General features: G+C 40.2%; 2 protein-coding genes across 8 annotated transcripts in view; both read right to left on the bottom strand.

Moving 5' to 3' along the window:
- The window catches only part of Rnf43 (ring finger protein 43), a 72880-nt gene extending 60788 nt beyond the window's left edge, over positions 1-12092 (bottom strand). Inside the window, exons 1-2 of one of the 5 annotated variants that reach the window (XM_087572123.1) lie at positions 11521-12092; positions 9884-11086 (exon numbers count right to left, since the gene is read on the bottom strand). In XM_087572123.1, coding sequence (XP_087428249.1) covers positions 9884-10135 — 252 coding nt within the window. In that variant the 5' untranslated portion in view covers positions 10136-11086; positions 11521-12092. Of the gene's footprint in view, positions 1-9883; positions 11087-11520 lie in introns of those variants that run through there. The other 4 variants (XM_087572122.1, XM_087572124.1, XM_087572125.1 and 1 more) reach the window with 4 other exon arrangements.
- Positions 12093-16098: 4006 nt separating this feature from the next.
- Hsf5 (heat shock transcription factor 5) overlaps positions 16099-25289 on the bottom strand; it is a 43188-nt gene continuing 33997 nt past the window's right edge. For all 3 annotated transcript variants that reach the window (NM_001430268.1, XM_087574284.1, NM_001430269.1), the window contains one exon: positions 16099-18380. In NM_001430268.1, coding sequence (NP_001417197.1) covers positions 18310-18380 — 71 coding nt within the window. In that variant the 3' untranslated portion in view covers positions 16099-18309. The remainder of the gene's footprint in view (positions 18381-25289) is intronic.

Raw genomic sequence — 25289 nt, 5'->3', positions numbered from 1 at the left:
TCAGCTTTCTTCTGCCTAAGTTTTCTAAATCTGGAATTACACATATCACCATGTCCAGCTACACTGGCTTCTTAATGGACTATTTGGTTTTTTATTTCCAGCAAAGATATATGTTGTTTAAAATGAATAAACCTGACTAAAAATATCGTAGGAAAATGTACCAGTTCTTTGGCTGACAAACATTAATTTTCCTGGATCCAACTCTTCATCTATGAAATGAGAAGAATGGAGTAGGTACTTTTTAACAATTTTTTTTTTTTGGTTCTTTTTTTTTTTTTTTTTTTCGGAGCTGGGGACCGAACCCAGGGCCTTGTGCTTCCTAGGTAAGCGCTCTACCACTGAGCTAAATCCCCAACCTGGAGTAGGTACTTTATTTCACCTCGAACTTTGATGATTTACCAGGTAGGATTCCTGATGCTTGCCCCTCCCACACCCAAACCATTTAGTGTAGCAACTGAAAATGCTATGGTAGTAGACCTTGACTCCAACAGAGCTATCAAGCTCTTCACAAGGGTAAAGAAGTGGCCATGAGAGCATGAGAGAAAGACTGTGGGACATATAAAGAAGAGCACATAGACCCGGACCGTCCAAAAGTTTTTTAGAGTGGTTAACGGACCAGACTACAGAAAACGATTTTGGAAAACAACAACAAAGAATGAACATCTGCATGCACGTTTTAGGAAACAGCAAAAGCAGTAGACATAAAGCACAAGGCCTCTAGTTTCAGCCAAAGTGTTCAGACAGCAGTGACCACAGTGTTTCTCAGCTGCCATGTGGTTACACGCATCAACAGCAGACTTCCTAGATAACTGCCTAGTATGTGCGAGGCCCTATTGGATCCACAGTGGCATTAAGTTGACAAGTGTCTGATAATTCAACTTAAACTTGTACTTGTATTATAGTCATTTCTCCTATTACACGAGCAGTGTACACATAAAAGTAAACAATTGGAGAACTACCAGTGTTTTAATTCAGGGATCAGAATTTTTACATGATCTAACCTGCCATCTTGAGAAATAATATTGCCTTTAGGCTTACAATTTTAAATCATTTTGGTGTTCTTAAATTTGCAAATTAAACACAAATTCTGAGATACTAAAAATCATGGCACAAATTTTCCCTTGAACTATAATGCTTACATTAGCTACTTAATGTTCAGTCGCTTATCTGTTATTTAAAAATAAAAAAGCTATTAAGTTTTGTATTTGAAAATACCAAGTCTGGAGGAGAGTATATAGCTCAGAAGAACACTTGTTTACCACCCACAAGGCCTTGGCTTCAATCTCTAGCAATACACAGAGACAGACAGACAGACACACAGACACAGACACAGACACAGACACACACACACACACACACACACACACACACACACACACACGGAAAAAAGCGCTGCTTTAGGGTATTTCAAAACCAGTTTTAGGAATCATGCATTTAAGAACTAAGAAGGTAAGGTCCTTTGGATGGATGGAGATATTTGTTAATGTTCTGTAAATCAGAATTTCCTAAGAGGGAAAGGTTGAACTATCTATGAAATAAATGCTGAGTCAGGATCTGGGTTTGGTAATCCTAGTACTTGGGAAGTAGAGGTGGGATGATAGCAGCAAGTTCAAGGCCAGCCTGTCATACATAGGAAACGCCAGGCTCACCACAGCTATAGAGGGAGACACTGACTCAAAAACAAAACCACTCGTAACCAAAGAAGCCAACAAGGACACAGACAAGGAAGTGCAGAGCTGGGACAGAAATGTAGACCCGTGAAAGAGTGCTTGCTTAGCTAGCATGGTTGGGATCCATCTAGAGTTGATCAATTAATTAAGAAACAAATACAGTAAAATGTTGAATAAAGGAACACATCAAATATACTCATGAGAGCTAGCTATGCTTGATTTAGAATTAAAGAAATAGTTGGTCATTAATAAGTCAAAATAATTAAAATACGATAAGTAGACCTGTCTTGTCCAACAGTTATCTCTCAGCTTGCAGTTACTTACGTTCACTAACAAACACTGATTGCCAAAGCTCTACCTAATACAGTAAGGCACTATTTCTAGAGATTTCTGCTTTAAACAGATTTTTATGAAAAAAATCTGTTTTCATAGCAATCATAGTTTACTAAGAGGAGATAGGCAACTAGAAAAATAAAGTGTCATTAGAGACAATGATAAGAAAAAGAAAAATAAACCATGGTAGGGAATGTGGGCCATGGAGAGAACAAGGAGGCTTATGAATGACAGCAGAGAAGAGCCTTATCAAGGCTTGTTTGACACTCAGGGATGGCATCTGGGGGACTAAGGGATGAGAGTGTCTGGGGCAGAAGTGATTATGCCTGAGGGCCTAATGAGAAGCTTCCCCCAAGATAGGAATACACACGGTCTAACTGAAGGGTTGGTGAGAACAGAGGAAAGGAAGGGAGCAGGGTCAGGTCACTAAGGTTCATACAGGTCACTGCACAGACCTAGGCTTTTCCTCCAACAATTCTCAAACGAACAGTAAGAACAGAAGAGAGGATTAGCTCAAAGGCCCTTTCATCAACAGGTTTTTTTTTTTTTTTTTTTTTTTTTTTTTTGCTAATTTATCACATTGAGTGACATGTATCCATGTAGGAACTATCTCAGACATTAACAATACTTTAGCTCTTCAAATCATGTGACTGACCCACGGAGGCCTGCATCCTCACATATCTTGAAAAATAGATTTCTCACACCTTTAATCACAATACCCAAGAGAGGCAGAGGCTAGCAGATTTCCGTGAGTTCATGGCCAGTCTGGTCTACATAGTAAATTCAGACTGGCCTGGTCTACACAGGGCTACCCTATCTCAAACAAACAATCAAATAAAAATACTTTTTTTTAAAAAAGATTTATTTATTTTATTTATATAAGTACACTGTAGCTGTCTTCACACACACCAAAAGAGGGCATCGGATCCCATTACAGATGGTTGTGAGCCACCATGTGGTTGCTGGGATTTGAACTCAGGACCTCTGGAAGAGCAGTCAGTGCTCTTAACCGCTGAGCCATCTCTCCAGCCCATGAAAATATTTTTTAAAAAAAATTTATTAATTATTTTATAAGTACACTGTAACTGTCTTTCAGATACACCAGAAGAGGGCATCAGATCTCATTACAGATGGCTGTGAGCCATCATGTGGTTTCTCGGATTTGAACTCAGAGCCTTTGGAAGAGCAGTTAGTGCTCTTAACCACTGAGCCATCTCTCCAGCCCCACTTTTATTTTTTTTTAAAGTTTTTAAGTGACCACTTTATGTATATGTCTGTTTTCCCAGCATGTATGTCTGTGCTTCACATATATACTTGGTGCCTGCAGGGGCCAGAAGATGTCTGACCTGAAATGGGTGTTGCACACAGCTGTGAGCAGTGGTATGGGTGCTAGGAAATGAACCAGGGTCCTCAGAAAGTGCTCCTAACCTTTGAGCCTCCTCTCCAGCCTCTAGATTTCTATGTTCTATAAAGCACAGCGGTCCTGCCTCTGTGCAACTCTGTTCTTGGCTCCTTGCCCTCAGTATATTTTCTGTGAAATGTTACCTCTTCTTAGCTGGCTGGCAAGAATTTGGGAATCAACTCTAGTTTCTTGGGAGAAGATTGCTATGTAAATTAAATGAATACCATTCTCACATTCTTCTCCACAATACCTTATCACTATTCCTGGATGCCAATCCTGTAATTATAATACAGTGTTCATTTATAATGTTTCCCTCTATTGTATTTACCAACTGAAGGGAAGAAAGACAAAACCCACAAAGGACCAGAACACTCTTTTCAAGGGAAATGTAAAAAACTTCTTTAAAAATAAATGAATTCATGTATATATGTATGTATGTGGTATGTATTATGTGTGTATGTGTGTATTTATATATATTTATGTGTGCATGTATGTGTATGTGTGTATATGTGTGTATATGTGTGTGTATGTGTGTGTATGTGTGTTTGTGTGTGTGTGTGTGTGTGTGTGTGTGTGTGTGTGTGTGTATTGAGACAAGGTTTCTCAGTAAAGCCCTGGCTGTCCTGGAACTCGCTCTAAAGACCAGGCTGGCCCTGAAATCAGAGCTTTGCCTGCCTCTGACTCCTGAGTGCTGGGATTAAAGACCTGAACTACCACCACCTTGTTCTCTATAAATATTTTTAATCTTGTATGAAAAGTATACTAATAGTTAAAGAAAACGATCTCCGCACACTTCAGTATAAAACTAGACAAGTTCCTGCCCACAGAATCTGATGAAGGACACTGCAGAGATGATGGAGCAATAGTTGAAACACAACTCATTTATTCATTCTTAATAGTGAAAAATATCTATGAATCTGAACTTAAACTTTTTCACTTCCACACAAAATACAGAACACACACATCTGCTTTATAGATAATTACAAAGTACACATCTCCTTGTTTTTGTTGATTTTATTTAGTTTTGTTTCTTTGTTTGAGACAGAGTCTCACTGAATAGCCTGGGCTGGCTTTGACTCCATTATGGAGTCCAGGTTAGCTTTTAATTCATAATTCTACTGACTTTAGTCTCCTGAGTTCTGAAACTATAGGCCTGAACCACCACATTCAGCATGAGATTCCCTTTTGACCTGAAAAGCACCATTAAAAATATCCTGCAGCTTGGGCTTGAAGAGATAGCTCAGTGGTTAAGAACACTGGCTGCTCTTCCAGAGGTTCTGGGTTCAATTCCCAGCACCCACATGGCAGTTCACAACTGTCTATAATCCCAGTTCCAAGGGATCCAATGCCTTTTCTAGCCTCTTCTAGTCTAGGTGTATAAGAGGTATACACACATATGCAGGCAAGACATCCATATACACAAATAAAAAGTTTTGAAAAATATTCTGTAACTTCTTCTTCCCTCCAGATACCAGGTTCATAACAAAATAACAGATCTAGACGGCCTGAGCAGGCTTTGTCTCTGATGGTATATTTCTGAATACATTCCAAAGCTCGTTATTAATTGTATTTTCTGTACCTTCATTAGCATAAATAACTGAGGGTTGACTGTTCCTTGAATAGTTCTCTTAAAGGCTGGCAGCAAAGCAAAAAATCAGGGGTTGGGGATTTAGCTCAGTGGTAGAGCGCTTGCCTAGCAACCGCAAGGCCCTGGGTTCGGTCCCCAGCTCCGAAAAAAAAAAAAAAAAAAAAAAAAAAAAAAAAAGAAAAAATCATATCTACTCTGACATGTGCATCCGAGGAACTCACTTAAGCAATGTCAATTAAATGCATGCTATTTCAAAATGTATTCTTTGAGTTCCTGTGTTAGTAGTCATCACATTTTAAAACTTTAACAGAGATCCTGGATAAACATTCAGATTTACTCATTTCTGCAACAAAAGTCAAAATGAGAAAAATAGAAATTCAGACATTATTAGAGGGGTAGAATATTGTATATTGAGGATCAGCCTCGGAGAATGGCACTCTGGTGTTCACCTTGGCATATACGGAGTTCAGAGCTGGAGAAGCACAGCTCTATGGTTCAAGCTCTAGATACTCCAAGACTCACTAAGACTCACTAATATTAGTTACTTATTACCTTAGAGACATTAAGTCCTCCGTTTCCTTTTCTGTAAAATATGAGAAATATATATATATATATATATATATATACATATATATATATATATATCATTGTCTCTCTCTCTTTTTTTTTTTCCCGGAGCTGAGGATCGAACCCAGGGCCTTGCGCTTACTAGGCAAGTGCTCTACCACTGAGCTAAATCCCCAACCCTGACATTGTCTCTCATAAAGTTAACATGGTAATTCAATGAGGTAATACATGTAAAATGTGCAGTATCTGTTTGGTAGCTATGGTATTTAAATCCCTCAACATCACAGACACCCACTAAGGTAAAAGCTATTTTGTTGCCGTCGGATAGCCACTTGGAGTTAGTTCTTTAGGTCTATAGCTTGCAACAGAAGGTTGTCTGACATTGGTCAAAACCTTCAATTTAGAAGTGCTTTCAAGGAGTTGGGGATTTAGCTCAGTGGTACAGCGCTTGCCTAGCGAGCGCAAGGCCCTGGGTTCGGTCCCCAGCTCTGAAAAAAAAAAAGTGCTTTCAAGTGCTCAATACAAATAAAGTGAAAATTCAGAAAGAGCAAAGTGCATGCTGACAGGTTGGTGGAATGGAGGTAAATGGAGGCACTGGTGAAGGGTTTGCTACTGGTCAAATGTGAGACTAGCCCCGCTCCCACTGCAGGTCTGCCGCCTCTGGGCAGTGAATGCATTCTAATCTTGATCATAACTTTATCCTGGAGTCTAAGAAAATCCAGGACAACCAGCTGAGCAGGAAGAATGTGATAGCCAAGGAGCTGGTGACCTCTCTTGTACTACACTAACATCCTCCTGTTCTTTTGCTTAGAGAAAACTTGGAGTCCTTCTACATACTTAAAAGAAAAACTAACTACACTCACGTACAGATGCAGCACGATAATACCACTGAGTAATAACAACGGAGACAAACACTAACCAATATAAGCAAGACAGAAAACGGGACGTCAGACAGTGCTCAGTTCTAGGATGTTTCTCAGCAGCAATGGTGGAACCAGGAAATCAAGGATATGGTCAAATAAAAAATATATTTACGTTGTAATCACCACCTTGTAAGAATACACTTCCTAAGTCACCACCAAGTATTAGGAGGTCTCAAGAGTCTCTTTGTTCTGTCTTTTTTGGGTTGTCTGTTTTCTTTGATGGCTACTTAAAAAACAAACAAACAAACAAACAAAAAAACAACCAACGGATCAGAATAGCAGTGGTAAGTTTTCCTAAGTGACAGAGTGGAAGACAAAAGGGGCGGGGGAAGCAGAAGGAACTAGAGACAAGGAAGAAAGAAAGGCCTGGCAAATGGAGGGGGAACCTGAGAGTTGGACACGTCAAAGAGGAAGGCAAACACAGGAAGATTAGGAAGATACAGTAACTCAGAAAACCTTAGGGGCAAAGCAGAAATATAATTGTGCAGGGCTAAGATGGGAAATTCTGAGGAGAAGAAAAGACTTGAGAAGTAGAAGGCCATAGAAGCAAAGACAAATCCTCTTCAATTTCTTCCAGCACGAGGCACACACATGTGTACTCTCTCTCTCTCTCTCTCTCTCTCTCTCTCTCTCTCTCTCTCTCTCTCACACACACACACACACACACACACACAGAGAGACAGAGACAGAGACAGAGACAGACAGAGACAGAGACAGAGACAGAGACAGAGAGAGCAAAGAAAAAGCCCAGATATTACTGCTAACAAGTAGAAATCTAAACATAGAAAGTAGGAATAAGAATCTAGACAAAAGTTCATCACTGCCTGGCTTTCCAATGCTTGTGTATGAGAATTATAACCATCAGAAAAAGTTGAGCAAAAGAAAATTATTTTTTTTTATTTTATTTATTTATTTTTTTTTTGGTTCTTTTTTTCGGAGCTGGGGACCGAACCCAGGGCCTTGCGCTTCCTAGGTAAGCGCTCTACCACTGAGCTAAATCCCCAGCCCCTATTTTTTTTTTTTTTAAGAAAATTATTTTAAAGGCAGTTACATGCTCTATTTTATTATTAAACAAAAGGGGGTTCACATTGTCACACGATGGCTACATTGTCATGGGATGGTTACATTGTCTCAGGATGACACCCCCCCCTTTATAAGGAAAATTGACGGCCCCCTTCTTTAAGGAAAGTTAAGTGTGTGATACATATGAAATCTAATTAATTTAGTTTTCATGAAAGTACATGCATCCTGAATTAATTTGGGAAAATGTAAAGGAGTGTCTAATGTTCAAAGTGACAAGGTTATCTTTTTATAACCATTGTTTTATACAAACTTTTCTATTAAGCATAGTACTTCAGTTTTTCAAGACCCAACTGAATCTTTAGAGACAACTAATCTTAATAAGAATAATTTATAGACAGGATACAAGGAATTATTTATTTGTGGTATTGGGATACAGTAGTCTACCAAGAGAGCTAAACTGCAGATGTGGAGACAGAAGCAGAATTTCAAATGGAAGGCTTGGCTAGCTGGTCTCAGGAGTAAATTGAGTTCAATGTAATCTGATAAGGAGCAAACAGTGTGGATTCAAGACACACAAACCAAGTATCCCAAACACCAGAGGTCTTTGAAAGAGTTAATCAAATAATGAATAAAGATATTTAATTTACAAGGCTTATTTAAAAAGTTTGTCTTCAGGAGTGATTATGAAAATTTAGTTTACTGCTGTAGATTAAAAATGGATTGACAGATCCCTCCCTTCCGGAAAATACAGACGTTTTAGGGGAGAGTTTTACCGTAAGAGAAGCCAGTCAGTGTGAACTGAAAGAAGACACTGCACTATGGAGCAGATCTCTGAGTCACTGAACAGGCTTTCATGGGGTCCCAGTGAGGCACAAGGCTTAGTGTGACTTCAAGACTGCACAGATGGCTTACTGAGAACACTCTGTGCTAAAAGTCACAAGGCGGCACCTCAGGCTTCGGGCTGTCAGGGATGCCCCCCCAACCCTCCTGAGTCACTACCCCAGCTTTTCAGTCCTAATTCCATCCTGGAGCCATCTTAGACAGTAAATGTCTCTTGTACATCAAATCCCACGGCAACTCTGTAGTCTGTCTTTCCAACCAGCAGAACCTTCTACTTCAATTTTTTATTCTCTTCATTTATCCCAGTTTTAAAATCCCCTCAAAGAAGTGCAATGCAGAACCACTAGGGTCTCTTTATGTCTCCCTGGCTGTTCTGGAACTTGTTGCGTAGGCCAGGTTGACCTTAGGCTCAAAGAGATCCATCTACCTCTGCCTCGTGGATGCTGGGATTAAAGGCATGGGGCACGATGCCTAATTAAAATATTTATTTTTGAGGAATAATTAATTTATTTCAAGTTCTTACCTTCTTTCTGTAAATATCAAAGTCTTAATTCACATAACCATAAACTAAAATTCATACTCCATACATATTACAAAATAAAAATCTGATTTTGGCTGCTAAGGCTGATCATACTTAAACCTACCTCCAATAACTACAGCAAGAAGTGTCATTTTACAAAATAAACTGTAGTAAGTGAGCGACATCTTTTAATGAAGTCAGATGGCAGATTGCCTATTTAAAAATACACAGATCACCAGTTCTGTCTTCATCAGAGTAGTGAGCAATTGTCTAAGGAAGACTATGGCCTCGGTAAATTAATAAATTCAACACATAAAGAAAAGGTAGACTTCGAATAAACTATAGCCTGAAGCCTAAGAAATTGTGTCAGGAAAAACTATGCAGATTAAAAAGAAAAAGAAAAAGTCAAACAGACTTTTAAAGTTTTGAACTGTACATTTAAAAACTGGACCAGAAGGAGCAGGGCCGAGTGCAGACGCCGCTGGGTCCATTTTGTGACCTAGTCCTCTCCATTTGGGGATTAGCAACAGAGTGCCACACGTGGTGGGAAGCCAGCCATAGCAATCGAGCTTGACCGAATTTTAAAAGTGACACTGTAATTAAATATGCTTTGGGGGCAGTCTAGTATTTCAGAGTACCTTGATCATTAAAATTAACATTTACAATTTAACAGGATGCAAGCCATGTTCCTCAAGTCAATTAAATGAATACTTGTATTTTCATCTATCAAAATAGTGCTCCAAATATGTTGTAAAGTTTTATTTTGTGTAACCCAAGAAATAATGCAAAGTAAGTTAAAATAAGCAAATTATCATCTAAAATACAGAATTTATATATTTCTTCAAATGTAAAATAAGAATATGCCTTAAGCTACCAATAAAGCAATGTCTTCACAGAGAGTGAATAAGCAGCAGGCTAAGCAATGGAAGCCTTGTATGGGTTTTCCCTTTGTCAAACTAAAGGAAAAAGGCAGCCCTCAGACAGATGGAAGGTACAATAGAACAGCGTCACACTTGCCTGCATTAGCTTCCCTTCTGCTGGACTCACTTCTGCAACACCAGCAAACACACCTTCCAAGGTGAGGTTCAGTTTTCCTGTGGGGTCCATTTTCAGGGGGATCACTCTGATGATAGCTTTCTGTTCTGCTGATCTTTCCGACTCCACCGCTGCTGCCAGCACCAGTCCTGTGTGTCCAAAGCCTGCATGCAGCGTCGCCATCAGCAGCCAGGGCCAGAGGACAGCCAGCTGCAGCTGGTGGCCACCACTCATGCTACCAGCTGCATCAACGTTCTCCGGCCATGCATACTGCTTCCACTAGCTCATCCCGAAGGCAGGTCCTCGGTGCAGAAAATGAAGGGGAGAGATGCTATTCCTCCGTTTCAGAGAGCCCAGTCAGATCCTATGTCCTTCCTTTTTCTAAAATAGATTCCCAAGTACAGGTGGCATTCCTGGCTGGGAGGAGGAGATGGTCTTTTCAGCCCACCTCTGGGGCAGGTATGTCATTTTCTCCCATTGTCACTGTGAATACAGAAACGCCACCTTGTCTCTTTGGAATTTCCAAATGTGCTTTAGATACAAACATGGATTGGTATTATATCACATCACTTGCTGTTGGTCTTCCATATGTATCAGATTTCTGAGGCACTAAACCCAAGGCCGATGAACAAAACAAGGTCAGTAAACAGCTAAACGGCATCAGAGGTGAGTGAGGGACTTCAGCCCAGAGCACGAACACATGCTGTCCTTTTTAAGTCAGAAAAAAATGTCACTGTAAATGGCTAAAGTCCATGAGAAGGTTTTCTTTTTAATAGGGGAAGAGTGGAAATTAATCAGGCCCCACCTGGAGGGATGTCTAAAGATGCTACAGCATGTATTCATTAAAATGTCCGCGCTAAATTGTGTTTCAGCATAGCCTAGAGTTCTAGGCCTACTGAATGTATATATTTTTAAAGAACTTCAATATATTATATTATTTTTGTGTTCCACCAAAAGCACCTGTAAAATTAGGCACAAATTCATACGTCTTTGACATATGACAGAATTAATCTGAGTATCAAAATCTCTTCCAACTTCCATATTGAGATACTTGAAAAGTTTAGCTTTGCAATTATTTTCCCAGTTAAAATTCATATTTCTGTTTCCACGTTCCTTTCTGGTTTAGGGATCCCAGAGTTTATTCTCCAGCCTGAAAATATCAGCACTTTGACTTTCCTCAGAATGCTGTGGAAACACATCCAGACTTTACACTCTGTAATCTTCTGGATTCAGAAGAAAAACAAAGGACTATTCCTAACACGTTTTCAAATTCCTTAAGGGGGCAGAGAAGAAAAGATAGGGGGAGTAGAGAGGCTCTAAATGGAGCACCCTGAAAAAAAGTCAGGCTGAGTAGAGATCTGGGCTATTTCTATGTGCCTAGGAAACTTTGGACTCTATTTATAAACATCAGATTTTAAAATGTGCACCCTTAATTATAAATACACTTCACCCACAAAGTATGCTGCGTTCTGAGGTGGCTTAAAAATCCTATAAAGTCTTCAGACTAAGTATTGAAAAGCCAACTGACTGAATGCAAACCCGTTCTATAGATTCCTTGCCTTTGCTGAGACAGAGGGAGGGAGAAAACAAAAAAAGAATTTCAAAAGAAATCTGCAAACCTGTTGCGCTGTCGGGCCCACTGGAGTCCACGGGGGTGAAACAAATTCACTTATGCTTTTATAAATCCTGCTTTAAACAAGGTCTGAGCAGCTTAACCCAGTGCGGCCCATGCTTCCACCTTCTCCTCTGCAGTCAGACCAAGTGCCCGCACTACAGGTGCCGAGAAACTCTGAAGCCCGAAAAAGTAATCCACGCAGGTCAAAGGCAGAAACGTATTCCAGGACGAGAGCTACTGTCCTCAAGAATTCTGGAAATGCTTAAAGAAGATCCAAAATCATCTCTAAAATCTAACAAAAGTCTTTCCCCCGCCTCCGTACAGAATATTAAATGATCGGCTCTTGAACAAGATAAGAAACGAAGTAGTAAATAGAACAATTCACTACAAAAATCACGGAAAATCCCAGAGGGAGAAAGTGGTTATCTCTGTATCGTGGATGGACCTGGAAGTTCAGGAGGAGGCAGGATTGAAGTGCTTCCTTTCAAGAAAGACAATTCTGGATCAGCTCCCTACAGCAGGAAACCTGTGGTTTGTAATTGGTGTACCAGCTCTGACTTCTTCCCCTGGGACTGCAATCACGCTCTCTACCTGCTGACAAAGTGAAGGTGGAGCCGCTACGCGCAAGCCGGCCCCTCCTCCTCTCGGTGCACGCACTCGGAAACTTAACCAAGTCGTCTCCCGGGCTCTCTCTGCTCTCTTGCTCTTTTCCTCCCTCTAGTGAGCCACAGCCCAACTGCACGCAGCTCAATCAGTCCTTAGTGTTCCTCACAGCAGCAGATAAATCAGGGCCACTCAAATGTGTCTAAGTCAATTCTGTAAGCTATAGCGCTCTGACAGTGGTATGAGGAAAGAAACAGAAAACAAAGGCATCCAGAAGACAAAAGGACGGTGCAAGGTCTTACAAGTTCAAATAGGTCTCTATTCTTTCCATGTTTTAGTGTTTACAAATGGCACTTTTTTTTTTTTTTTTTGGTTCTTTTTTTTTCGGAGCTGGGGACCGAACCCAGAGCCTTGCGCTTCCTAGGCAAGCGCTCTACCACTGAGCTAAATCCCCAACCCCTTACAAATGGCACTTTTAAGAGACCATATACTGAGTACTTGTTGCTTATGTCTGCCACTGTGGAAAGACTCTGTTCATTTTCTGCATAGCTTTCCTTCAGTTCTTACTAATTTAAGTTCAGTAGTTTTGCCTAAACTGCATCTGTATGGATCTCTCAAATCAGGTTTATGGTAGAAGTCTGGAATCTGTCATTTCCCTCTTATTCTTTGGGTCAAACCTATTCTTTCAGTGTAAGACTGTTTGTCATATAGAAGCCAAGAGTTAAACCTATGCTTGGAGATGGAGCAATGGCTTCAGTGGTTAAAAGCACTTGCTGCCTGCTCTTCCAGAGGGTTGAGGTCTAGTTCCCAGCTCTACATGGTGGCTCACCATCATCTAACCATCTACAAACCAGTTCCAGTGAATACAACCCCCTTGTCTGGCCTCCACAGGCACTGCAGACAATACACACAGACACATAAAATAAATCTTTTTTTTTTTTCCGGAGCTGGGGACCGAACCCAGGGCCTTGTGCTTGCTAGGCAAGCGCTCTACCACTGAGCTAAATCCCCAACCCCTAATAAATCTTTTCTTAAAAGTTAAATATGTCTAATAAAAACAGTACAGGTAAAAAGAAGACTAAATTTAGCGAATTACTACATTCACCCAATATAACTCTTTATAATAATCTTCACATGGGATATTCAAATGCTGTAATATTTAAATTTATGAGATTATATTTGACATTTCTTCTTTAATTTTTATTTGTCATGTGTGGACGTTTTGTCTGCGTGTATGTTTATATACCATGTGTGTGAGAGGCCAGAGAGGGTGTAAGATCCTGTGGAGCTGGAGCTACAGATGTTTGTGAGCCACCATGTGACTAACTGCTGAGAATCAAACTCTGGAAGAGCAGTCAGTGCTCTTAACCTCTGAGCCATCTCTCCAGTCCCATGGTCAGGCATTCCATTGTTGAACTAGTAGAATTCTTCAAAATTCTATTCAGGAACAACAATGTGAACAAGTCAACTCTATTGAAACACACAATTTTAAATAATGATGATAAAGTTCTGTGTTTGAATTTCATATACAGATGAACCTGTTTGGGCACGTGTAAATAACTGGGCATGTGGATAATTAGCCATGCAAAGCGGCTCACAACTATAATATTAGTAGTCACAAAACTGAATGAGGGGGACTGTTGTTAATCAGAGGCCAGCTTGGCCTGTAGAGTAAGTTCCAGGTCAGTCAGACATATAGCAGGACCCCCTGTCAAACAAAAGCCATGTGGAAAATTGCAATAGTAGGCTTGCTGTAAGGATTACATAATATAATGTCTCTGAAAGCATTGTTACCCACTGATATTTTTCTATATAGGTTTAAGATGGTCTCAGAATTTTATAGTTAATAACTTGGGAAAGAGAAATTCTAAGTGTTTTTTTTTTTTCTTCAAAAGTGGGGAAGTCTTGTTTTTAGCCCAGGTTAGCCAGTAACTCCTGAAACTCCTGCTTAGGTGCTGAGATTACAAGCATAGTCCATCATTTCTAGCTCTGAAGTAAATTTAAATTTTAAGTGTATAATTGTGTGTGTGTGTGTGTGTGTGTGTGTGTGTGTGAGAGAGAGAGAGAGAGAGAGAGAGAGAGAGAGAGAGAGAGAGAGAGAGAGATATGCATGTGGGGGTACAGATGTTGTGAAGGTCAAAGGACAACTTTGTGGAGTTGGTTCTCTCCCTCCACCTTTACATGAGTTCTGGTGTCCAATTCAGAGGTTATGGAGATGGCATGGTGAGCACTTTACCTGCTGAGCTATCTCACAAGCCCAAATGTTTTGCTTTTAACAAAATATTTCATGTTCACACTCACCAGTGCCTTTGGTCCAACTAAACTTAAAAAGTAAATGCATTTCTTTAGAAAGATACAGTTTTAAACTTATGTGTATGTCTCTACATGTTTGTCCACGTGTCCTAGGAGGCTAGAGTGTGTCAGCTTTCCCTGAAGCGGGAATAACAGACAATGGTAAGCCTCCCAGTGTGGTTTCTAGGAACCGAACTCAGGTCCTCTGCCAGGGTAGTCCATACGCTTAACTGCTAAGCCACTTGTACAGCTCCTGAAATAAACCATTCATTTAGCACCATTTCCTCTCTTGTGACTACATAGACCATTTGCAGCTCCTGCCCCAAAGGATAAGAGCCAATTCTGCGAGAGATAATTCTAAAAAAACCTATTGTTTATCTTTTTATTTTTGCACATTATGTAACTACACATCAAAATAATGAAAACTACATGTTATTATAGAACATTAGTACAAGTTAAATATCTTCAGGGTAAAGAGAAACAACAAAATAACTTCTAGGCTGTACCTTTTCCTTCTTGAAATTCACAGAGTAACTAAGTAATAGTTAATATACATATTTAGTTTAAAAATAAAAATATGGGGTTGGGGATTTAGCTCAGTGGTAGAGCACTTGCCTAGCAACCGCAAGGCCCTGGGTTCGGTCCCCAGCTCCGAAAAAAAGAAAAAAAATATATATATATATAAATTTATAAACTTGGTTGCACTTTCCTTTTTTTTTTTTTTTTTTTTTTTGTTTTTTTTGTTTTTCTCGGAGCTGAGGACCGAACCCAGGGCCTTGCGCTTCCTAGGCAGGCGCTCTACTACTGAGCTAAATCCCCAACCCCTGGTTGCTCTTTCTTGAAGAAATTCTGAAATCTAGGAATGATGCAATAAATTTATCATGAATTTGGGGTCAATCCAAACAACTCTGTACTTTAGTACATTGATAATAATAGTTCACTTATATTGACAAAATGACAAGCAAGGTAAATTATTATTCAAATTAGGTCTGATATGCCATAGCCCTTTCCTGAGAATGTTATCAGATGGTATTGTGTGGCAGTGCCTGTCTTGCTGACTTCTTTTGTGGTGCTGAGGTTTAAGTGCAGGGTCTGTACACGTGGGGCTAGTGCTCTAGGTCTCAGATGCATCCTCAGCGCCAGCCGAGTCCTACACGTCATGTCAGACAGAGCATCCTTAGCAACCCACCCTCCTGTCTGACTGACTGAAGTTACTGAAGAGTCCTCCTGAGCACCTCTGTTAGGAGAGCATCTGGTTTATGTGGTGCTCGCTTCATACACACTACCCATGGAGCTACATCTCTAGCTACAGGGCAATGTTTAAAAAAATAAAAACACCAAGAAAAAGAAGAAGAAAGAAACCAAACCATGTGTGGTGCCACACACCTGAAATGCAGAACTCCAGATACAGAGGTAGGAGGATCACTGCAAGTTTAAGGCTAGCCTGGTCTATATAGCAAGACCTTGTCTCAACAAGAAGGAGACAAAGTACAGTGTTTCCCTAGCATGCGGGCCAGGCTCTGAGTTCATCTCCAGCACTGCAGGGAGAAAGAGAGAGAGAGAGATCGATCAGATTCTTTGAAAAACAGAATGCATTGAGTTTTTAAATTTTATCCAGCATTAATGCTCCTAACAACAACATTTTCTATTAGCTACCAATAAAACAGTAAAACAACCAAGACAAGAGTCTAGTTGGAACATTCATTTTATTGTTGACTGACTGAAACTGATCAGTGCTTACGGTGCTGATACGGAGGTGCTAGACGGGAACTTAGTGAGTGTCAGGCCCTGCTGGCTAGTTCACGTGCACATTCGCTCGACTGCTTGCTTTCTGCACAAGTCACTGATGATGGCTTTAGGAGATGGGTCCCAGGCATGTGAGGAGAGCAGGAGATCCAGCTCCTTTATCTGGTGTGCTCATATATAAAAAATGTTTGGAAAGCTGATCAAGGCATTTCATTGATCAAGCCTTAAAACCACTGAAACCATGTCTGTGCCAAGGTTCCTGCTTGACACATGTTCCTCAAAAGATATTACCTCTTTCGATATGCGTAAGGCTAAGAAAGGCATTTTGAGGGGAGGGAATATCACCTACACAGCTTACCAGCCCTTCAATGTGACAGAGAAAAGGCAAAGGTACTTCATTAGAAGCCGGTCTCCTTTTCACACACTTTGCCAAGACATTTGGCATGGACAGAAGTAGACGTCTCTAGAGGCTTTGCGTCTTCCAAACCTTACTAGTAAAGATGGTCATGTGCCTGTGCCCAGGAAGGAACACAGCCTGTCTAATTAGATGATCAGAGAGTCACTTTTCAAAACCTAGTTTCAGAACTAAACTGAGTCACTGTGGACTAATACAGAGCTCACTCTCCAGAGCAGCTAGATCTCTGGAACACTTCTAGGTCTAACACCATTGGGAAGGCACAGTGCCAAGCAAGGAGTGAGCTGTGAGCCCACAACGGCTAGAATAGTGGCAATGCCATTATGAAGTGCTGTTTGCTTCATTAGCTTTAAATTCATAGACTTTCCTCTTATTTCTGCAACGCTTATTAGGAAAACAGGGTTTGGGGGATCAAGCAAGAAAGTTCTAGTAAATTTAAAATCCTTTAAATTAAAAAAGTTCTTGCTATCATTGGGTGAACATGGATCAATTACAGAAACTGGACATCCAAAATGTTTGTCCTCTCCTTAAAAAGAGTCCCATAATCCCACTCCTCAAGCGCACAGTCCAACAGAGGGATAAGAAAAAATGGTGACAGTCTACCCCACTGTCCAAAAGTCTTTCAGAAGCATAAGCCATTTAAATTTCAAATATAGATTTTTTTTAAAATTTCAGCATAGCTTCTGGTAAATGACACAAAGTAATTTCCCTGCAAATTTGCACACAATACCATCTACAGATGAGAATTTATATTTGCTGAATGTAAAAATCTAAAATAAGAAAACACTGTGTTAAACCTCTCAAAGTTTTTGTTTACATATTGTACATTTACCCTTCAAAAATAAAATTACACATGTATCCTTTAATCCTTCTATTCTGCAATGTTAATAAAAATACAAAGCTTTAAAACTTTTACATCTATCAGCATTTATAAATATAATTAAACAAATTAAATATTTTCTTTAGAAGACATTTATGTAAGTGATATTAACAAAACTTTACTATTTATGATAATTATCATTCAAATTAAAGAAAGACATGAAAATGGAGAAAACACTCCCATTAATATTAAAGAATCGGAGGCTGTTAGTATGATGGACGGGCCAAGTCCGGGTGCCTTGCTCTTGAAACAGGGCGTGGGTTCAGAAACAAGAGACGTTCTTGGTTAATCACTTAGTAAATGAGCGTTTTCCGGCACGTCCTCCCTGGGCTCCCTGACCCGCTTGGACTTGTGCTATTGGTGACCTCTCGTGTCTTGGTTTATCATACCCTCTTCCCTAAAGGATCACACTGTGACTTCAGACAGGCGACACTGTGCTCATTACAGTTCAAAATGGCATCACAATTCAGCACACACACTGCTCCAGTACCATCAACACAGTTTTTAGATGCTTCTTGAAGGCCAGGACTTTTCATTTGAAAGGAATCTGGGCAGCATAAAAAAAGAAAAAAAGAAAAAAGAAAAAAAAAGGCCGCTAGATGTTTAGCAGTTTGTCAAGGTAAGCAATCTGAACTGTACAGCTGTAGTAAATACCGAACTCCCAATTTTCAATTTAACGAAATCTCAATTAACAAAACAAAAAAAATGCTTTTTTTTCCTTAACAGAACTGAAAAAAATCCCAACAGTGTGTCATGTGCAGCGCCTGTCTGCCTCCAGCTGTGGCCAGTGCACAATGTCACAGTTGTCATCCAGCTGTGGCCAGTGCACAATGTCACGGCTGTCATCCAGCTCCTCCTCACTCTTTCAACTCCTCCTCCTTTGGAAAGTGCTCTTGCTTGCAGGCCACGTCTACCAGCAGATGAAGATCTACAAAGAAAGGAGGGTTTACTCACTCTCAGCCCCTCAGGCTACAGACTTCTACAGACAAGTCTTCAAACAAGAAAAAGTTGTCTATAAATAGTCTGTGTAAGTGATTATAAATTATGTTTCTTCACCAGAATCCCAATTTTAGGACATTTTTTCCCCACTCTTTAAAGCTCACCTAAGGAGCTAGGTATGAATCCAAGCAGATCAACAAAGTTTAAAGTGCTACCTTCTATTATCTATTTAAAGGGAATAACCGGATGTGATAGAACATGCCTGTAATCTCAGCACTTGGGAAGTGAAGATAGGAGGGTTGGGAGTTCAAAGCCACCCTTAACTACTTTGAGAGGCTCATGTAGCCGAGGCTACATTGAGATCCTGCCTCAAACCAAACAAATAAAATTGTAAAAGAAAATGTGCAAAATGGTATTAATATAAAATATACTCATACTAACAAAACTATGCATGTGTACACACACACACACACACACACACACACACACACACACACACACACACACACCTGCTACTGCCATGAGCTGTAAGAGGAAAGGCATACCCTCATAGGTATCAAGAGGCAAAGTGGTTTATCAAGAGTGAAAAGTAGTTAAAATTGTCAGCTCAGTACATGCTCGGGCCTTTTTTACACTGATAATTGCAGTACATTTATATAACGTATGAGCATTTCTAAGTAGATAAATACATCATTATAAGTCATCTACTTAACCCTGGCAAGTAAGTAGATAACGGTGAGGTAGAGTGGCTAAGCTATTATATGGCTAGTAAGAAAAGCCAGTGGTTTCCACCTTGTTACACACTGGAATCATTTGGCAATCTTCAAAAAGCCAGTGCCTGGGGCTCTCTCCTCCAGACATTCTCATTTAATTGGTATGGAGTGCAACCCAAGCTTCAGAATTTTTGAAAACTGACCAAAAGATGTAGGAGTAACAATTATGATCATTTTCTAAACACCTCAGCTCCACATCAAGATGAGAACAAGGCATATGGTAATGGGAAATACTAAAATAAGATTTTGAGATATGGCTGGGGGTGGTGTCACAGGCTGTAATCTTAGAACCTGGGAGGCAGAGGCAAGAGACTGACACAAGGCAAGCTTAATTTATATAGAGTATTCTAAGCCAGCCAGGAGTACACAATCCTGACTCAACACACACACACACACACACACACACACACACACACACACACACACACACCACCACCACCACACACAAAAGAGAGAGAGAGAAAGAAAGAGAGAGAGAGAGAGAGTGTGTGTGTGTGTGTGTGTATGAGATTTGATACATAGCTTCTAATATAAGCATTTAAACAATGACTTTACTAAAAGAGTGAACATTTTTATCAACCCAATCAAGGAGTTAAGAGAGCATCTATAGTAGCACAAGGCACAGACTGTTGACCAGCCTGGTGCTTTAAGAGATTTTATATTTTGAGTGTCTGACTTCCCTCAGAAATGAACCTGGCATATTAATCTAAGACAAGCATTAGGGAATCAGGCAGACAGGCTTTAAGGGAGGAGAACACTGCCTTCCCTTGCTTGGCGATGTGGTTTCTGTTTGAGAGCAGCCTCCCTCTCTGTGGACTGTCATCCAAGACCAGTACCTACGTTTGTGTGGTTGCTTGCTTTTCTGAAACAGGGCCTTACATAGTAGCCAGGGCTGACCTGAAATTCATATGTATACCTTAGCCTCCCAAGTTCTGAGAGTACGGATGTAAACTAGCATGACCAGCTTGGGAAGTTTTTAGGAATGAACTGAACTTTGACATTTAACATTCAGTTTCCCAAAATTGCAAAATTATACATCTGATCAGGACACACACACACACACACACACACACACACACACACACACACAGTAATTTTGATGCTTAATCAATGTGAAGTCTTTTATTTTTTAAAAAAGCCAAAGCTTGAAGTATGAGGAAACTGCCTTACTTACATGTAGCAACAAAAATTGTAAATATTTTTTAAAACTTTGAAAATTATTTTTATTTTATCTGTATAGGTGTTTTGCTTGAATATATGTCTGTATACCACATGGTGCCCACAGAGTTCTGAAGAGGGTATTGGATCCTCTGAAACTGGAGTTATACAGAATTATGAATCAGCATGTAGGTGTTACGGATTAAACCCAGGTTCTCTAAAGAGCAGCCAGTGCTCTTAACCACTGAACCATCTCTGCAGCCCCCAAATTTTAAAATAATTTTACCACAGAAGGACACTGAGAAGTTCTAGGAGACAGCATGAACCTGTTGAATGGGATATTAAGAACCATAAATATATTCTGTTTTAGAATTTGAGATTACAATGTCTTTTAAATTTTTTTCTTTTTTTTTTTTTTTCTTTCTTTTCGGAGCTGGGGACCGAACCCAGGGCCTTGCGCTTGCTAGGCAAGCGCTCTACCACTAAGCTAAATCCCCAACCCCTACAATGTCTTTTAAAGTGATCTCATTAAATTCTCATATTTTAACCATAAATAGTTTAGTTTAAGAGTTGGTAACTTACTGTAGGAAATATTCTTAATGGTAACTGCATAGAAGTAGGATTTTATGACTTCTACACTTATTACTAATACTTTAACTGTGGAGCATACTACAATAAAAATGTGCTCATCTAACATCTAAACTGAGTCTTCCTGCATTTCAAGTCCCCCCTTCCCCAGTGGGGGCCTTGACATTTACTGAGTGCTTTTCTGGACATGAGTAGCCAGGGCTGTGCAAAGGTCAGAGGCTGTCAGGCATAGAGATGCTTGCCTGGAGGCTGCTGCTCAGAAGGCTGAGGCAGAACAGCCTTAAATTTGAGACCTGCCTGAACTACATAGTGAGTTTGAAGACAGCCCAAATACACCCCTCCCCCTGTGTGGCTGGTACTGGTGCAGGTCTCTAATCCCTCAGGAGGCAGAGGCATGTGGATCTCTGAGTTTTTGAGTTTGAGGCCAGTCTGGACTACAGAGCTAGTTCTAGAATAGCCAAGGCTACATAAAGAAACTTGAGTAAAACAAAAACAAGAACAAGAAAGAGAAGAAAGAGAGAAGAACAGTAGTGGCAGAGGTGAGATAGCTCAGGGTGTAAAGGTGAAATCTCACAAGCATTATGCTAGATGTGACAAACCACACACAAAAGGACCCTTGCTATGTGACTGCATTTACACAAACTATTCTGATTAGGCAAATTCATAGATGCCAACGACAGATTAGTAGAGCAAGAAAAAGGCAGAGATGTTAAAAAACAAAACAAAACAGAACAAAAACTCAAACAAACAAATATAAACCTTCTTAATAAACACTGTTTTCTCTGAGAGTGATGGAAATGGTTTGGAACTGAATGGGAATGGAGGTTGAACATCACTGTGAATAACTATAAGCCACTGAACTGTTTGCGTTAACTGGTTCATTTGTTATTTTTTTTTTTTTTTTGTTCTTTTTTTCTCGGAGCTGGGAACCAAACCCAGGGCCTTGCGCTTCCTAGGCAAGCGCTCTACCACTGAGCTAAATCCCCAACCCTCATTTGTTATTTTTAACTTTAAAAGGCATCTTTTCCTCTTAAGTTGAAATTACTCCAGACCCCTGACCCCAAAAGAAGAAAAGCAGGAAATAACTGGAAATAACCTAACCCCATCTCAGTACTCAGTGACACAGAAATAAAATGTGTTTGTACAGATGTGCAGCACCTCAATAAGAAATATGCCCCCCTTTTTTGTTTTAAAGACAGTGTTTTAATTAGTGAGGGCATGTGTACAGGAGTGCAGGTGTCTGTGGAATTCAGAAGGTGTGGATCCCTTGGAGCTAGAGTTAGAGTTGGCTGTGAGCTATCAGACACAGGTGCTGAGACCAAACTTAGGTCCTGTGCAAAAGCAGCCATGCTCCTAACTGCTGAACCATCCCTCTAGGCCTCTTGTTTTATTTTTGAGGCAAGGGGTTATATAGCCCAGGATGGCCTCAAGCTTATTTTTTTTTCTTTTTTTTTCTTTTTTTCGGAGCTGGGGACCGACCCCAGGGCCTTGCGCTTGCTAGGCAAGCGCTCTACCACTGAGCTAAATCCCCAACCCCGGCCTCAAGCTTACTAATATCCAATAGTATTGTACTTCTGGTCCCACGTCTACTATTACAGCTAGGCGTACACCTGGTTTTCTTTCCCTTTCTACTTTTTTCTTTTCTTCTTTTTTCATAGTTGTAGGAGGGCTCCAATCTCTGGGCTCCACCCCAGCACAGAACACACATGTTCTTCTTTCCAAAGGAGCTAACTGAAGGGCCTGCTTCTTTTGTATACTTACTGTACCTAAGCACAGTGCCAAGCATTATCAAACGAATCCAAAAGAGTGATATAGCTCCTCAAATATTCAAGCCTCACCTCTTCATGACTGAATGTTGCTCCTAAAGACAGAGATGCAGGGCTGGAGATATGACTCAGTGGTACAGCACTTATTGGCCTGCACAAGGCCTATGACACTGCTCAGCCATTAAAGGCATCTGACATCAGGACTGATAACCTGAATTCAATTCCTGGGATCCCTGGGGTAAAAGGAGGGAACTAACTCCTGCAAGGTGTCCTCTGTCTTCCATATATGCACCGTGACACTCCTCAACCACTGCCACATATGTGCACACACACACACACACACACTAAATAAATTAAAATGCAATTTTTAAATACTCATAAAAATAAACAAAAATAATGCATAACCAGAAAGAAAACAGACACAGACACAGAGAGCAGAAGGGTGGGGCTGGCAAGGTAGTTCAGTGGATAAGGGTTTTGTCAAGGTTGACAACCTCTTTTTTAAAAAGTAATTATTTTACTTATTTACACTTGACAATCTCAGTTCCATCACAGAAATAACATGGTGGAAAGAGAACCAATTCCTACAGTTTGGTTCTGACCACCACACAAAAACTGTAGCACTTGTACCCACACCCCTATAGAATGGTATAGGCAGGGAAAGTGCATAGCCTTGGTTTTAGAGATGGTTAGTGGTGATGAGAGCAGAACAATATGAATATATTCTAGTGTGTAATAATATGTGGTTAGAATTAAAATATATATATATATATATATATATATATATATACTCTAAAAGATGAAGAGAAAACAGTTCATTTATTTACTCAGCAAACATGGTATGCCACAAATAATGTTCTAGAGCCTGAGGATATTGGGAAAAAAGACCTTTCTTTAATGAATTAGCTTTCTAGAATTAGAGAAAATAATAGGAAATGTCAAATAGAGATAAGAACCATAAATGAAAACCAAAGAATGAATGAAGAAGGGCAAGATATAGTCAGGAGATTTTTCTGCACAGATAACCGAATGAACTGAAGGAATATACTATGTGACAATTCATACAGAGAATATTCCATTCAGAGAACAAGTGTGAAGACTGGAATATGCTTCGTGTGCCCAAAGACTGACACAGAGGCTCCTGTGACTGGGGCGATGGACGAGGAGATGAAGTCACAAGAGTTGCCAGAAGCTAACCCATTCAAACCCGTGTAGCCAATAGTGAGAGGCTTTGCAGACTTTATTTAAAATGTGATGGAAACTACTAGAGGAACTGGAACAAGAGCAGGATTTAAAATCTCTCCTAGTACTTCAAATTGAATGCAGTGGCCCTGCACATGCTAAGGAAGTGCTCTACACTGAGCCATAGCTCTTGCTCTGATTGAAGTTTTATGAGCACTGACTTAGTTTGGGTTTTGTTGCTGTGAAGAGACACCATGATCATGGCAATTTTTAATAAAAGAAAACATTTAATAGAGGTTGGCCTACAGTTCAGAGGTTCTGTCCATTTTCATCATGGTGGGAATCATGGCAACATGCAGGCAGACATGGTTTCTGGAGAAGCCGAGAGTTCTACATCTTGATCCTCAGACGGTGGAAAGAAACTGTCCACACTAGGTGTAGCTTGAGCACATAAGACCTCAAAGCCCACCCCATAGGACACCCTTCTTCCAACTAGGCCATGCCTCCTAATCATGCCATTCCCTGTAGGCCAAGCATTCAAACACGAGTCTTTGGGGGCCATTCCTATTCAAACCACCACAAGTCACTGATTGCTGAAACTAACAGTGAAGCAGAAAGATCAGCGAAGAAGCCATTGAAATCACCTAGACAAGACAATAGAGAGCCATGTGCTCAAGTAACCACTTATGAAGGAGACATGGCCAGAGTCTGTATGTAAATCCACATTGACTGGTCAGCATTTGCTAATGGTCTTGGCATATAAGAGAGAAAGTATACAACAGAGACTTCAAGATTTCTGTATGACTAGAAAACTATATGGTGCTATTTATACATATATAAAATTGGAGAGAGGATAGAGTATGTTAAGCTTGGGACACAAATTAGACATATCCAAAGATAGAATAGGGGAGCTGGAGAGATGACTCAGCAGTTAAGAGCACACATTACTTTTGATAAGGGCCTGAATTTGGGTCCCTGCACCAATGTCAGGCAGCTACCCACTGCCTGAAACTCCAGTTCTAGGGGATATGACACCCACTTGGTTCTGTGGACACTGTGTGGTTCTGCAGTACACACAGTGTAGAAAAACACATGCAGGCACAAGCACACATATAAACAATAAACAAGTAAATCTAAGAATATAGACTAGACCATAGGAAATATAAGTCTGAAGTTCAGAGAATGAAAATTCAGACTCAAACTTAGGAACCACCACTATGAATCAATAATGGTTGATGTTACCTCTGCTGTAAATATAAAAAGTAGCTAGTGGTTTGAAAGAAAACCAGGACGGAGTGACTTCACAAGCTAGACAAAAATATTTCATCAAGGTTGGAGCAATCTGTCCAAATATCCATATCTAGGAAAATGGGGGTTGAGGACTGTCTATTGCGTTTGGCAGTGTGACAGTCATCAGAAATTGGAAAAGGA

The sequence above is a fragment of the Rattus norvegicus genome, chromosome 10 (assembly GCF_021556685.1).
Source record: "Rattus norvegicus strain SHRSP/BbbUtx chromosome 10, alternate assembly SHRSP_T2T, whole genome shotgun sequence".
In the NCBI taxonomy this organism is placed as follows: domain Eukaryota; kingdom Metazoa; phylum Chordata; class Mammalia; order Rodentia; family Muridae; genus Rattus; species Rattus norvegicus.
This window is presented reverse-complemented; position numbering and strand designations above follow the sequence as displayed.